General features: G+C 32.2%; 1 protein-coding gene across 1 annotated transcript; it reads right to left on the bottom strand.

Moving 5' to 3' along the window:
* Window positions 1-3,759: 3,759 nt before the first annotated feature.
* LOC106709827 lies at window positions 3,760-8,740 on the bottom strand. The gene is made up of 3 exons (XM_014501711.2): window positions 8,663-8,740; window positions 4,658-4,760; window positions 3,760-4,099 (listed from the first exon to the last, which is right to left on the bottom strand). The coding sequence occupies exons 1-3, from the start codon at window positions 8,678-8,680 to the stop codon at window positions 3,960-3,962; spliced, it is 261 nt and encodes an 86-aa protein (XP_014357197.2). The 5' UTR covers window positions 8,681-8,740; the 3' UTR covers window positions 3,760-3,959.
* Window positions 8,741-16,540: the final 7,800 nt, after the last annotated feature.

Below are 16,540 nucleotides of genomic sequence, written 5' to 3'. Positions count from 1 at the left end.
GGCTCCCTTGGCGGTGCCAATGACCTCCATGGTGTTAGACCATAGCACCACAACTACATGATACGTCTTAGATGATTAAAGGGTCGCTGGTCACTTGCTAGCACTTGTTTTAAAGGTAGGGAAGGCTAATAAATTTAGTTATACACATCTAAAACACTGATTAGTGTACGGCTAGTGTAGTGCATTATTTACTTTTATCATCCATTTATTAACGTAGTTAACTAAATTGTTATTTAACCGTGATAAGTAAATACAGCTTGTTTAGAATTAAACGTTCAACATTTACGACACGCAGAGGGAGGAGTCATGTAACTAGTGATATTAGTAAAGACATTAGAAATTACATGCCTAATTGAATGTACTGAGAAAAGGAATTAAAAATTAATATAATATTAGATATTGTGAAAATAAAACTAACGGTGATTCTTTTTAAAATTTCATCTACGAGTATATTCTGATAAGAGCGATTGTACTCTTATCAAAACATTCGATGACGAACCTATGTTTTAAAGATAATTAGAGTAATGAGAGAATGTTTCAATGCAATGGAAACTGTAAGTGTTACACAGAAAAAACTCTCCATGGTAACCAAAATCAATTATACTTCAAATGTTTACTGTCGGTTAAGACAAAGAACAGCCGACACAATGTCGATTTCACAGTTAGATGTAACGTTAACGTACACTTTATTAGGTTTAAGTAAATCGAATTTAAATATCCGATTACGAAGACGTAGGAAATAAAAAAGGTTTTACGTCGTGCGGTCTAACTGTTGTCTGGTTATCTTCGGTTATTTGTTTGGCCTTAACTTATTTTGATATGTAATTAAGTATTATTTACGGGATAAATTTTGCCGCACAAAACGAAATCCTCTCTATGATATCTGGTTATAGTGGAAGGTATGATAAGAGTCAAACATTATAACGGCCCATGGTTGATGATCTGTAAGCGTAGGTGGGAGTTCAGTGAAGCTAAAGTCAAAAGCAAGCGTAGAGGTATGCTTAAACGCTACATCTTACTCATCATTTTGTTTTCAGTGTAGCGTCTCGTGCGATATTGCGAGCAGCAAGTTTGAATATTACTATATTACTATATTTATGTGTTCAAACCTATCAGTAATAGCGAATCGTACTCTCACTAATAGTTGTAACCTTGAAAGCGTAAATTACGCAGACTATAGACTGCCGGATGCCTAATTACATTGTTTAAATTTTACAAGGTTCCTTGTCAATAGTACATACATTCCTGTAATGAAAAAATTGTAAATAAGCAAATTTATAAGCTCAGATTAAAATAATATCATCACAGTTATGTGTAATAAAAATTTGCTTAACGACTGAAAACAATGTATACATTTTTTTACATCATAAGTTGGCAAAAGAGCAAGCCGCTACCTTAATTCACCGGAATCTCAAAGATCGTATATATATAATTTGAACGTAAATGGTGCAATTTAAACGTTCTAATAAATGACGTGAAACAGTTGTGATTTTTTAATTAATTTAAAATACGTATACACCGTTATCTTAACACCTGATTATAGTTCTAAGAATATCATTGAATGAAATTGTCATTCCTTTGCCGAAAACGTCACGTCGTAAGCTCGAATATACCGAAATTGATACGTGGCTCGAATAGATAAGATGGCCAGGTGTATCCTAAAGCTGAAGGTATGGTGGTAATAAAAATAAAGCATTTATGACCTAAATTATTCGCAAAGGCTGCGATATCTGTTTTCGATGCAATGTGCAGGTCTAATTTCATACGATTTTTTATCAAATCTACATTTTTTATTTATCTTTTGCTGGAATTGTATTCTTTTCGTTCTGACGCTGCTTACTATTATAAAATATTATGTTAAAAATCTACTTAAATACTCAAAATCTTTATAAATGTGAAAAATATTACGCTATTCTCATAAAATCGCTTACGGTTACGTAATAAGGCCTTACCCTTATTATGACTAAGACACAATATATTTGCGTCACAGAAGCTACACGACTAACTTCAATGGACTTTATTCATAAAGGATACTCGTCAATGGATTCTATGGTATATATTATTTTAAAGAACAGATAGTTCCATCTCGATCGCTGGCATTCCACGGCTGTGCGGTTTTCGCGAAATTTTCTTCCTCCCACAGCCGCGTTGTAGAATGGTCTCTCCTCGGCGGTATTTACAAACGCTACAACTTAGGGTCCTTCTAGAAGCGAGCGTATCACCATCTCAAAGGCCTCTGTTCTTTAATCCACGGTCTTTAATCCACGCATCTACGGTTCCTCTGGTATTTCAGATGTCCATGGGCGTCGGTTAACACCTCGGTGTTCCCGCTGCTCGTTTGCCCTCTTCTCTTATAAAAAAATACTGATCTTCGATGGAAACGATACATGTTTATTAATACGTATGTTTAAATAAGTTAAAATATTATACAAGTATTTTGTGATAGTATGGACTATTAGAATAATAAAAAATCTCTTTCCAAATGTATTCGTTAAAAAAATGCAGTAGAATACGAAGACAAATGCACCATTTCAATTCTTCGCTGTAACTTCATGTGACACTTGATTACGTTACCAAATAGTACGCAAAGTTTCTTATGATAAAGGTCGATTAAGAAACCGTTACAATTTATGTCATTACTTGACATAACACCATGCAATATCCGTTAAAGGGTCAATTGTTGTGCTTCAGAGAATAGGGACATGGAATTAGTACAGCGTAACATCGTTAATTATGCGAAATTCACTCATATACGTTAAGTTCTTATGGTATACTTTTAAATACGTCAAAATTGGATTCGAACATTTTAACTTTAAATATGTTTTACTCCGAACGTAAAGTAAAAAACGCAAGTTTTGGCTACAATAACATCATAGTGTTAATAATAATAAAAAAGCACAGGAGGAAGAAATGTCATCTTTCTGGACGTCCCACCTCTGCAAATGCAGGTGTCTATAGGCAACAGTGTCTGCATGTACTTTATACACTTTTTGCTATAAAAAAACTCTTTAGACACATCAAATATTGTTTTGGTGGAAGTATTTTCTACTGAATAGACATAGTTAATTCAAGTTTCCTCTTAAACATACATATGAAGGAGTACACATTGTTAGGCAGATAATGCAAAAACTCTTACAAACGTACAAAATATACCCTAGCTATAAAATGAGTACTAATGTACACAATGGTGGGTATTGTCGTGTGCAGACTTACGCAACTGTAAGATTATATGTCTCTGCAACTGCAATTAATGTATGTAGGTAAGGCGTGGTTGTTTTTTGTACATACTTTGGTACTGAACACACTGGCGATATTTATGTTACGAAAGTTTACTAACTGATAGTATAATTAGTAGTGCTAAGTTTAAAACGAAGGTTGTACTAGTATTTTTATCTCCTAACAAACATAAACTGTTGAAATGGTCCCTGGGAAGTCGAATTTTTAGTGAGACAAGGTACTACGAAATTCGTAGTAGTCGTGGTAGATGCCAACATTTGCAACAAAATTATTACAATGATGTTTTGTTGGTAACTTTAATTTATTTGTGACAGAATACACTTATGAAATAATTATAATAAATTCCTATAATCTGAAGCTATTTACAAGGCTAGTTTTCACAGATGAAGTATTGTGTCCCTTGATTTATTTATTACATTTACAAAAACATTTTTAGCATTATACTGACAGTTAAAAGAATGTCTTCACCGGTAAGTGTCATGATATTCGGAGATCAAACGCTTGTAAAAAGTATTTTTTTTATATAATTTAACGCCATCTTGTGGCTGTAAATAAGACTAGTTGTGTGTAACACCACCAATTTCAACGTTTTTACTTCTGATATTTTTTTATCATATTACATGATAGCTACATCATAAAACCTAAGTAAAAATTTAATAATCCGAGGATTTTTTTTCATGAATTAACACTCAATAAAACTCCAATTAGTGAGATATTTGACGTCATAGCCACTGTTCAACAGGCGCGTAGTCGACATCGTTGTGAGAGGCGGCGCTGAGTATTCTTCCTCGGACGAAAGATGGCGCTTGTCGTTTAAAATATTCTGCAACGTTGCCGCTCATACTGCCATAGGGAATGCCACCTGAAAATTGGAAAATACAATTAAAAACTCAATTACATAATAACATATAATTAAAAACTAAACTAGATGTCGCCCGCGACTCCGTCCTCGCGGAATTAAAAAAATAAGCCTATAGGTTCTTCCAAACTACGATCTACATCTATGCCAAATTTCATCGAGATCCGTTTAGTTGTTCTGGAGATACCTTCAAACAAACATCCATTCATCCATCCATCCAAACATTCTCATTTGTAATATTAGTAAGATTATCATAAATATAAAAAATAACATATATTAATCACAGTGACGTAAAGATAACAGAGAACTGTTACAATTTTCTTTCTCCCAATGCATTGAAAAATTACAACATTTTTTATTTTCACATATAGATAAGCAACTATATATGGATTTCTTTGATTACATTGCTGATGTTATTCATAGACATAAATGCGACTTGTTTATATTTATCAAAATGTAGGACAAGCAAAAGTTTTTAATTAAAAAAATTATATAATTTATCAAGTTATATAATGGAATATTATTTGTTACGTTTAAGATCAACGTTGCCTAATTTCTTACCATAAGAAAGACCTGGGCCGGGTAGTGGTGGTTGTCCAGCGCTGTCAGGGATCGCAGTTGTAAGCGATAGTAGCGCAAACACGGCGCAAAGTAAAATGGAAAACTATAACAAAATATAACAGTATTTTTAGTATTAGTCTTAACCATTATTTGTTATCCTTCCAACTACATAATTTGTTTATATTTTATCTACATAATATATTGTGCAGTTTCATTAATACTACCTATAGTCTACTGCTGTCATTAATACTACCTATAGTAGACTATAGGTAGTATTAATGACAGCTCGACCAACTTTGAAAAGTGGTATTTCATTATTATGGGAGTGATATATGACCATTGAAAGCAAAAAAAGAAAGACAGGCGTGAAATGGAGGAAATTCCGCGTTTCGTCTGATGAGTATGGTGCCGGAGGCATGATTTTAATCCTCTTTCCCTTCCCACCCCCTACTTATTAGGAAATGATGGGAAAGGGAAGTGGATTTGGCGAAAGAGGGGAATAGGAAGGGCAAATATCCTCTTTCTATGCGTCCCCTTCGTTGATTAAAGGTAGGCAACACATCTGCATTTATGGATGTCTATGGGAAACGTTCGCCTCGCTATTTCGGCGAATTCAGGTAGCCTTTTTTTCGTTTGCTACATTTTGATATAAAAAAAAACAAACAAATTTTACCCAATAAATAACTTTCAACTTTACTAATCGTCCAATAAAGAAACGCTTGCCTTAAATAGTTTTTAGATTGTAATGTATCTTAAAAACTAGGTCGACTTACGTCCTTAAGTCTAGCGGTGCCAGATTTTTTTATCTATTGTACTTTGAAATATGACTAGTTTTTTATCTTAGAAATTGTGTATTTTATGTCTCCGTTTATTTAAGATAAATACTTCTTAGGCATTTATTTCTTCTAAGGGAATAAAATAATACTGTAAAAATCAGTTGTAGGTCAGATTTTTACAGTTTTCTTTAATGATATTTCACAGGAGTTTCAACATGTAAAAAAATACAAAAACAAACGAGGAGCGTAGGCACAAAAATCCGATCATTTTTTTTTTTTTTAGGATGCTAATTGGTTGTGAACTTGGCCATATTTTTACACTGTTCTACAAAAAAAAAAACAATGTTATTTATTAATTTTTGTTCCGACGCTCTTCAAATAAATGATTCAAAAGATAAATTCTCAGTAATCAGTAGTCATAGATTTTACGTATTAATTTACGTAATTGTTCTTTTCAATAACAATAATAACTTTCAAGCAAGTTTTTGATTTCGTTTTTCAGAATAAAAATGTAAAATGTTTTTTTCAAATAACTTTACAACTTATATTGCATTGATCTACTTACAGCCGATATTTCTGATCAGCCCTGACCTTGTCTTTTCAACATATGGTTTGTTACGTTATAATAGAGTACTGAGAATATATTTGTTATGTCTATGCCAGTTATCATCGTAGTACGGGCGATAGTAACACAAGTTAACCTTGTCTATGATATAATCTATGATTAATTGTTATATTTATGTTGCTTAATATGTTCTACCAAGGTATATAGTAGCAGCGTAGTATACTTATGCATTTTATCGTCGATTTCTGAAACCAAAATCCATGTTTAAACATATTGTTCTCTCTTTTGTCAAAGATAATGACAGGAATTACGACATGTTTTATACAGATATTTTGGTCTCAGAAATCCACGGTTAATGCTTTCAAATTTAACTTATCTAAGGATTACCTTAGTAATTAACCTGGTTTACAGTAGAAGTCGATTTATTCTTTTTCATAATGTTCATCTTACGAAGTAATTAAAATAATTCACGGTTAATGTTATGGATCGGTTATTGGTGTCAATTCTATCTTTTTGCTTAACCCTTAAAATAAATCGTAGTTTAAACATCGTTTGGTTGGTTGTCAAACTTATATTGTTCATTAAAACAAGACCAATTATTTTATAACAACTTGTATATTCGAGGTAAAATTAACAAGAGCAGGAAGTATCTGAGGTTTAAGGTCAACCTTGCCAAAACATGAGATGTTTGACAGGATTGTAAAGGTTAATTCTTGATCATACACAATGTTGAATGAATGAATGAATGATTATGTTCACTTAATAATTTAGATCCTTGACAACGCTTTCAGACACTTGTAATTTTATGGGACGTGTGAAAAATCATAAGTTTCCAAATGTCAAATACACCTATACAAAACATATTTTCACCTCTGTTATACCCTACTAAAATAATAGAGATAGTAATATGTTTTTGTACATGTATTTGGTAGTGGGTTTCCACAATAAGATTAAAGTTTACTAAAACATTATCCTAAAAGACTGTTCTTCAATTTTTAACTTAATAACTCAAATTTAAAGTACCACATTTGATCGTCGTTTGTCGATTAAAAAATAACTCTGTGAATAACTTTCAAAGTATTTTGCGACTTAGGACATCAAAACAAGATGCACAACCTTGTTTGAAATATGTAACCAGTTACTAAAAGTGACTTCAACTATGCGAATCAAAGACTTAGTTCTACAGAACGTTTGAACATGAAAAATCAAGGCTAAGTATTTGAAATATTGCCTTAAAAGACCGAATGAAGTGTTAACATTGTTGGCATAGAATTTTTATTGCACTTCTAATGGAGTGTAGATAAAATTACACGAATTAAAAAAACCTTTAATTACACCAATGAATGTTTGATTGGTGTTGCTCTTGAGAAAATTTAATCTTTTCATGATTTAAAATCAATTGAAATATTATTAATGTATTGGATAATTGGACTTTTGCCTACATAATAGGAATATGACCAAGTGAATACTTTTTGACTTCAAAAAGAAGGAGGTTATTAGTTCATCTATGTTATTCTTAATGTACGTAGTATATGTAACCTAAATAATTTGACTAAATAAGTTTTTTATGTCGTGAAATTTGTCGGTACGTGACATATGTACATATCATACAGTAAGTCGGTTAATTTTTAAGTTCGCTATTGCCTGTTATTATAATTGTCATTTGTCAAAGGAAAAAATAAAATTTTCCAATTTTCCACAAAAAGGGAGTAAACTGTCGTTTTTAAATATTTGTCAAATTCTGGTTTAGTAATGATTAAATAACAATAAGTAAAAGCGGAAACGATAGCACTTCATATTTACAACCTACAATAAACTTTCAACGACCTCATGCCGTCGACCGGCGAGGTCGGTCCTTACATGACTATCTTATCATTTACATAAGAACTAAAAGGTAAATAACAATAGTTTTCTATATACTAACAATCACATTGATATATAAATATATTTTAAGCCTAATTAAGCATTATTCTAAACTTTTATCTACGCTAATATCATGAAACGTGTTATTTTTTTTCATTGCTAAACTATGACATTACTGAAAATTTGTTTATGACACTAATATAAAGAATATTATGAATATCATTACGGAAAACTAGCTGTCGCCCGCGACTCCGTCCGCGCTCAGTTAAAAAAAACTAAATAGGGGGGGGGGTTATGAAAAATAGATGTTGGTCGATTCTCAGACCTACTGAATATGCTCACAAAATTTCATGAGAATCGGTCAAGCCGTTTCGGAGGAATTCAAGTTCGAACCCCGTGACACGAGAATTTTATATCTAAGATTAATAAGACACTAAAAGCTTTGTCCTAATCAATATCTAAATTTGTTGGTAACACGTTGTATCATAATATTGCTATAGCTGTAAAAATTAAATATTCACTTACAGTTATGTTAATAATTAGAGAAATATTGTGGTTAGTACAAAATTTTAACACGTGAGTTGAATGCGTTGACAAAAACAAAAGAAACACAAAAACAAAAGAATTTTATACCTAACCATTTGTTTTCACTGCCGATGTACATGAACAAAAACAAATTGTCATCACTTTCATTATCTTTGAATAGACAGAGATAGAAAATTGTATTCGGGTGTTTCAGCATTCAAAACTCGTTATTAAGATTAGAGATTTTTTTTAAAAAAATTATAAAAAAGAACTAACCTGTCGTTGTGAAATCATGTCTGCTTATTGTAGACTAGAGTGAGCCGCGCGTCATAACGCACACTACTTATATCGTAGAGATGCGGCCCTCAAAATGTCGGGCCATTCTGCAAACCGAATACGAGAACAACGAACCAAAGGCCAAATCTGACTCTGACATTGAATAATCATGTGACCAAAGAAAGTTCACGTTTGAAAATTTATTCAAATTGCGTAAAAATACTTGCGTTTCTCAAGGTTTTCTTTTATGCAGCGTCGAGAGAATTTTAAAAATTATTTTAATTTTCATAGAAAACTTGCTTAATAAAATAACGGTCACGTAATGTTTGCGAGGTTTTTTTTAAATCCAATAAATTATTTACATGCAATAATATGAAGTGGAAACGTGAACATTTTTGCCGTTTTCTATACTTAAAGTACCAATTAAATTTAGACAACTTAAAGTGCTCCACTTAATTTGTACATATTATTATTATTATTTCTTTAGGTTCATATAAGAATATATCTTACTTCTTACTAATATTACAAATGCGAATGTTTAGATGTCTGTTAGAAGGTATCTCCAGAATGGCTACATGAATGAATGAATAATCTAGATGAAATTTGGTTTGGTTGTATTTGTATTGTATTGTAAAGGAAAGGCGCCGCGCCGGTGCCTGTCACGCAGTTCATACTATGACAGGCTCCAACGCTCAATCTATCTGTGTAACTCCATATGTTTGTAAAAAAATTTAATAAATAAAAATAAATAAACATAGGCTACGTATTCGTATAATCCAATAAACGGTTACGGTTCCCGTCTGATATACTCGAAAACTGCAACAACTCAATAGTATGTCAATGTATATTGAAATTTGGCACAGATATAGAACATAGTCTTGATTAATACATGATATACTTTTCAACCTTTTTTTTTAATTCTGCCCCAAAAAAGTCACGGGCAAAAGCTAGTTATGTTATACATAAAAACTTTAGATTGTAACAGAATAGCCCTCTTCCTTGGTGCTTACGCCGCGCCGTGGAGTTAAGTCCATTGAGCCTTGACAACTTAATGCCGACTGTATATAACTTGACGCACGATTAACTTGAGCTTAATCTGTTAAGTACAACTCACACGCTCTATATACCAACTATGCAACCTTCATACAGATTCGTACTACATAGCAGTATATTAGCATATCTAATAAGAATTATTGTTTAATATTTCATATATACATATGTATAAGGTTCTTAAGGTAAAGTAATGGAGGTTGCATTAATTATAGGATTGTATTCAATTACATAGCACAGGAAACATTTAGTTAACTCATATTATATAATTACTAGCTGTGCCCGCGACTTCGTCCGCGTGAAATACTGTCTTCGGGTAGTATTCTTAATGACTTAGGTTTATTATTTTACTTAAAATATTACAGCAAAATATATTACAGATACGAAACATTCACACATTCCCACACAAACATTTATCCCCTATTCCGTATTATTATTTTATATCCTTGAAGTTAAAAATTTTACAAACTTTGAATGTCATATTTATTTATATCAAATGTCTAAAAACAGTCAAAAAAATAAGTTCTAAGTTTCTAACTGTAAAAATGACGATAAATCCATACAAATTTTTATACCCACTTTCAACCATTTTTTTCTTTTTTAAAAGTATATTAGGCTCTAGATCTAAATTATTCGTCTGACCACATTTCATTTAAATCGGTTCAGAAGTATTGGTGTGAAAGCGAGTGAGTTATTTCGTGATTAATTTTGTCCACAAAGTTATTGAAAATATTGCAAATTTTGTTTACATAAATATAATAATTGAACTAAATAATTTCCGTTAAATTACTTTTACACAGTAATAATTTTATAGGTCGTAAGTCAACGACCGATTTTTTAATATTGCCGTAGGTTTACACTGTTTAAATACCCGTGTGAAAACTTACTGTCGTCTCTCTTAGTCTCTTTGAAAAAAACAAAGAGAGCAAAATGCCTTTCTACAAATGTTTCGTCAGTGTAAACGCACAGTTAATTGCAATACCAAAGGAGTAAATTGATCGTCAATAAAAACATGACCAAGAGGCATTTTTTTCATATTGATTCCTTTGTCGAATGGTTTCTAGATTTGAAGATAAAAAGTTACATTAAAAACAATTCCTTGACTGGCAGTTTCTAATCAGCAGAACTGCTATTGCGCTGCTCTATGGTATCAATTGCAAAATGCAGATCCGATAGTCTTTTACTATTGTTGGAATGAACTAGTCTACGATCGAAAAACTTATATAAATAAATGTTTTCGTTATAATTAACACTTAGCAATGATTATATTTAGCAATCTGTAGACCATTTTTCTCTGCATTTCCTCAACACTTGTAAAAAATTGTTGTTTTTCAAACAGTACAATTAAGAGCACAAGTTATATTCTGTAGTGTAATATGTATCTTATTTAATAACAAAACATTTTCTTAAACTTCAAGTACCAAGATAGGTTTTTTGTCATGTAAGTACTGTCCCAACTTGCAGCCACTAAATAACGGGAATCTCAATGGCACTGGGAAGAGATAAACCTTACAACTTGACCACCTACCGCGGCCTCACAAGCCTCACCTCAGTACTTAAATGTTAATCAAAGATATATTTTAAACGCTAAAGCTTTTGTTTTGCAGCTTTAGCGAAAAGTTGTACAGTCGAGTTCACTGGATCGGGTGCACTCGCGAACACTGGAATTGGTACAGTCGCGTTCAGTGGATCGATTACAGCGGGCGCAGTCGTTTGTTGCAACATCAAATTCATAAGATGAAATAACAGAAGTTACTGGTGCAAGTTTATTATTATCTTTACAAATTTGTATTTGACGATCAGTTTTGTGGTTTGGAAATTTTATTACTGTTACTAACAGTTCAATAACAGTTTCAAATTTATAAAGAAAACTAGTTGTCACCCGCAACTCCGTCGGTGCGGAATTAAAAGAACAAAAAAAACGTATTAAGTATCCTATGTATTCTTCCAGACTATGTTCTACATCTGTGCCAAATTTCATCAAGATCCGTAGAGCCGTTCCGGAGATACCTTCAAACAAACATCCATCCATCTAAACTTTCGCATTTGTCATGTTAGTAAGAAAGATATTCAAAGAAAAACTCAACAATATCTTTTCTTATTAAGAGATTACGTCAAAAAAAAATTTAAACCCAGTTACTTAGAGTATTGATAGAAATTATGAAGTAATTTTAGTATCATTTTTAATTATTTATTTGCAAAAGCATTCCAATACAAATAAATCTTAACAGCATTTAAAACGGCTTTAATAGGCAATTTGTGAACGAGTAACTTAAAACTTACTCTTGATATATTAATATGTAACTAAATATTATCGAGGTGTGTCTCACTAATATGGTTAATATGAATAAATTCAGAATAAGCAATATCTAGATAGCCTTGTGCTATGACAAATATTTTCAACGAGAAATATAAATTTAATTCTGCAAAGCTGATATTTAATTTTTCTATTTTGGTTTAGATACGATTAAGGGTTAACACCGACACGTCAACTCCTCGGTCAACCGGCACCACCTCGTCTCGCGATCGCCGCGACGTCCACTCGTCGCCACCTCGATGTCGCTGATGAGCGGGATAAAGATATAAATTTTTTCATTCATGTCATTCTCGCATGCTGGGTGGATGGCGCGCCTTTAAGTCAGGACATAACGTTTGATAACTTATTATAATTTTTTATCTTTAACCCACTTTATCTGCGGCGTCAAGACTGCGAGGCGGCGACGAGTGGATGGTAAGGCGGCAGCGAGTGGACAGCGAGGCGTGGCGGTGTCGGGTGGATAAGCAGTGGAATGCGCGATAACCTTAAGAGCTTAATTTTAAGTCGTTAAAAGTTACTTCTGTTGTTTTTTCTTATAGAATATAGGTAGGTATATTAATCATACAAATTTGTCTTCCATTTATCTTAAAAATGTCCTGCCAATATTTTTCTAAGTGGTATACATTACTAACTACGGCAGATATTCACTTTGGCATCCTGTAGTTTTAAATCTGTTTAGATATATTTTATATGTTCGTTTCATACCTAGGAGTATAATTTATCATGCAACAGAAACTAATTTCCCCTTTCAGTGCAGGTGCAATGCGCGTTTTGTTATTTTATAAGTGTAGGCATCAAGAAATTCCTTAGTACAAAAACAGTTGGAAGGCACGTGCATTAGGGCCTGTTATTTCTTTCAAACGTCTGCAGGCAGTCGTGCGTAGCTGTGGAAAATCATTGAATAGTTGTTATAAAACTTTTAATTAAAACTTTAAATTGCTTTACTCACATCAATTGGTAATTAATGTCAGTGGTTCTCAACTTTTAATTTTTATCGTCAGTTAAAATTTAAAACTTTAATCGTAGTTCAGCTCAATTTATACTTGCGTTTTAAGCTGCGAGCTTTAAGTTACCAGGCATCTCGCGACTCGTCACCACACATAGGATATCACAATGAACAGTGAGTTGCCAATTTAGTTTTAAGTCGCAGTTCAACGGTTAAAGTCTATGTGACCTGAACTTTTAAACCAGTTCAGAGCTGATTTATACACATCTAGAAATACCAGGTTCGCGCCAAAGGGAAATCTCAATTCTCTACTTACTATTTTGTGCTACAGAGAGGGCATGAAAACAGGACAGTATTTCCGACTAGAGTCGATATTTTACAAATATCTGTGTTCTCGTTTGTGTATATTTGCAAATAGCTAAATTACTTATGTAGGTGAAGTTACTTAATATAAATTGACTTCCTTTTCCACTTCAACTATACAAATAAACAAATTTAATAGCTTTTACGATGCAATGTAGCCTGTAACCGATGAGGGCGTGACAGCATCGGCACAAACCAAAGAGATTCAAACATAAAATTAGTTATAGAGCGGCATTACGTGCACTTTACTACAAATACTTAATCGAACTCATCATTACCGTTATCTTACTATTATTATAAATGCGAATGTTTAGATGGATGGACGGATGGATGTTTGTTTTTTTTTTTTTTTTTGGATCTTGATGAAACTTGGCACAGTTTTCGAACATAGTCGGGAAGAACTTTTAGGCAATTCATTATGTTTCTTTTAATTCCGCGCGAACGGAGTCGCGGGCGACAGTTATCTGTTATAAGTGTCCAACTAGACAACCGAAATTGTACAGGTGGTACAACTTTTTTATTGTACGGTTTGCTTTGTAATGTCTCCTCTATTGATTTGTATATGGTAAATATCTTTGGTATAAACGCAACACATTTCAAGCTTCCTTTACTTTCAAACAACCAGAGGCCGCTCGCATCGGCCGGCCGAGTTCGAGTTACGTCAAGATCGACAATGCTTCAATTTCAATGTAATTGCGAATCGAATTACATAAAGAAATGTCCCCCTGTATAGTTGCACAAATCACTTTGCGCGCGTTATCGATATTGCATCAAAATCGATAAACATCAGTATCGATTTTTATGCTCGAATGAAGTTGTGACATCTGAACTTCAAACGAAATGATCTAATTGAAAGAACAATAAAACAATTGCAATCTACAACGTTAAAAATAATGTTGCAAAAAGTAACAAAAAAACAAAACTAATAATTAAATATTGTTAAACTGAATTAATTTAGGTTACGAATTGCAGAACATTATGTCGTTATTCGAATTACATTATTTGTGTACTGTGCAGTAATTCACAAAGTTCACTCTAAGTTAAAAAAAAATTATGACACAATTCATCAACATTTAAAAAATATGTTAAAAAATCTTTAATTATAATATATTTAAAGATTATTTAGACTTTAATTATATATATATAATTATATGTTATAAAATCGATTTCTGAGTTAATCAATGTTTCGATTTCCGTCGAACCGTAAATGAAGTTCTGTATGATGACATTGTAACAAGATTGCAAGCGACGGTCGTGCTTTAGTTTCGCAAATCGACTAAAATTCGAAACTGAATCTATTTCGTTATTTTTAATTGTTTTCTTTCTTATTCCTTAGACTTTTAATCGATTTATTTTCTGAGTAATTTTAGTCAACTGAGTAAAAAAACTGAGTTGTGGCGATCTTTGGGGGAGGCCTATGCCCAGCAGTGGGCGTTACGAGGCTGAATGGATGGATGGAGTAAAAAATATATTTTTATATATTTTATAACCTGTTACCTGATACTTTGTTCTTAAAAGCATATTTTTATAGTGAACATAACTCATATAATAAGTAAATTAATAACTTATTCATTGTTCTATTGCTTAGTATTTAACCTTTAGAGAATCTCGTACTCTCATTTTACTATTGGATATAATCAATACACTTTCTCTGGGACGGGCAAATTGTGAAAATGTGCAAAGCTTTCGTTGCACAAACGTTCTCATTATTGTTCATTTAAAGGTCAGTTTAAAAGCTATGTACGAGTACAATTACTTGCAAAATAAATTACAAAACTTTAAACATATAAAAATAATACATGGATTCTAATTATTTAAAATTTGAAATTCGAATTAAATTAATAATACAAATAAATAATTGTACTTTACTATTAATAGTGAAAACTATGTTATTACAGTTTAATAACTTTAAAATCTATTTTCCTAGCTAAGTGCAAACAAAGTATTTACTGACAAAGTAATTAAATCACTGTCTAAAAACACTATAATAATAACTTGTCTACTAATGTATAAGCTAGCCTAGATATTAACATTTAGAGAAACTAAATGATAAGTACTTAAGAGCCGAAGACTGTTCGCAAATAAGTCGACCGGTCAGTGCCTACCGTGGGAGTCTAGGACTAGAATACCTATAATATTTCGTCATATGTCGCAACCGCTTTGGCTTTCGAAAACCACTCCCGTTATAATTGTTAAATTATGAAAGACCAGTGTCCAATATAATTTATACCTTAAGCTAAGTATTCCATATTCAACTTTAATATAACTTAATTACCAATTCTGTGTACGTCCATAACGTTGAACAAATAATTATTTTAAAAATCATTTCATTATTAATATGGACTTTATCTTCTCATTTTTATCCATGGTTCTAAGTTAAGAACTGAAAAAAAACGAACAGGCATTTTGAAAAGAGGTTTAGTCATTCGATTTACAATTTCGAAACTTAAATGAGTTACTACAAATTGTATGAATGCCGGATTGAGTACGGGAGATTATTAAATCCTGACTTTAGCCAGAGCTTTCACTTACTTCATTGTTCACAGAGTTCTCGCATCTCACAAACAATCGTATCCTAATGAAACTGACTTTCTTCAATGACCTTATTCAGTGTATTAAGTAAACGACATACATTTACAATATTTTTGTGACTGCGGAACACAACTTCTATGTGATGTTAATGTTTATTTAAATTAATAACTGTGAGGACTGTAATTTTTATTTATTTTCTCTTTTATTCTGTCAATCGCACTATCATCTTATGTTTTTTGTTCGTTTCGAATTAATGCAATTTATTTATCTACCTCTTCAACGGTCAACTTAAATAAAGTCCTTGAATTTCTTGCTTGTTAATAACTTAGTAACTAAGATGTATGACCAGTGATGTAGGCCAGAGAAAGCTTATTTATAAAAAAAAATTAAAAGTACTATAGACATTTCTATATTACATTTAAGTGTATCTGTAAATATAATCCTAATAAATATTTGTACTAAACTATTAATTTATCTCGACAAATTTAATACTAAACAAATATTATCGTTTATTAGTTTACTTCATGCTTTTAAACTTCTTGGTTACTCAAGAAATGTGTCATAGCAAGTCTTATGTATCGCTTATAACTTGGACCAAGCTTTACCATCAAAGCGAACGGTCGCTTGCAATCGGCCCGCAACGAATAACCGAGGAGATAAAAGCAGTACT

This window comes from Papilio machaon, chromosome 6 (assembly GCF_912999745.1).
Source record: "Papilio machaon chromosome 6, ilPapMach1.1, whole genome shotgun sequence".
NCBI lineage: Eukaryota > Metazoa > Arthropoda > Insecta > Lepidoptera > Papilionidae > Papilio > Papilio machaon.
Note: the sequence above shows the minus strand (reverse complement) of the source record. Positions and strands in the feature narration are given on the sequence as shown.

What these genes read in the sequence shown, in the direction of transcription:
- LOC106709827 (XM_014501711.2), bottom strand. An exon ending in CGGCCCAGGTCTTTCTTATG is followed by an intron (nt 4,100 to 4,657) that starts GTAAGAAATTAG and finishes TCCAATTTTCAG; the next exon opens with GTGGCATTCCCTATGGCAGT.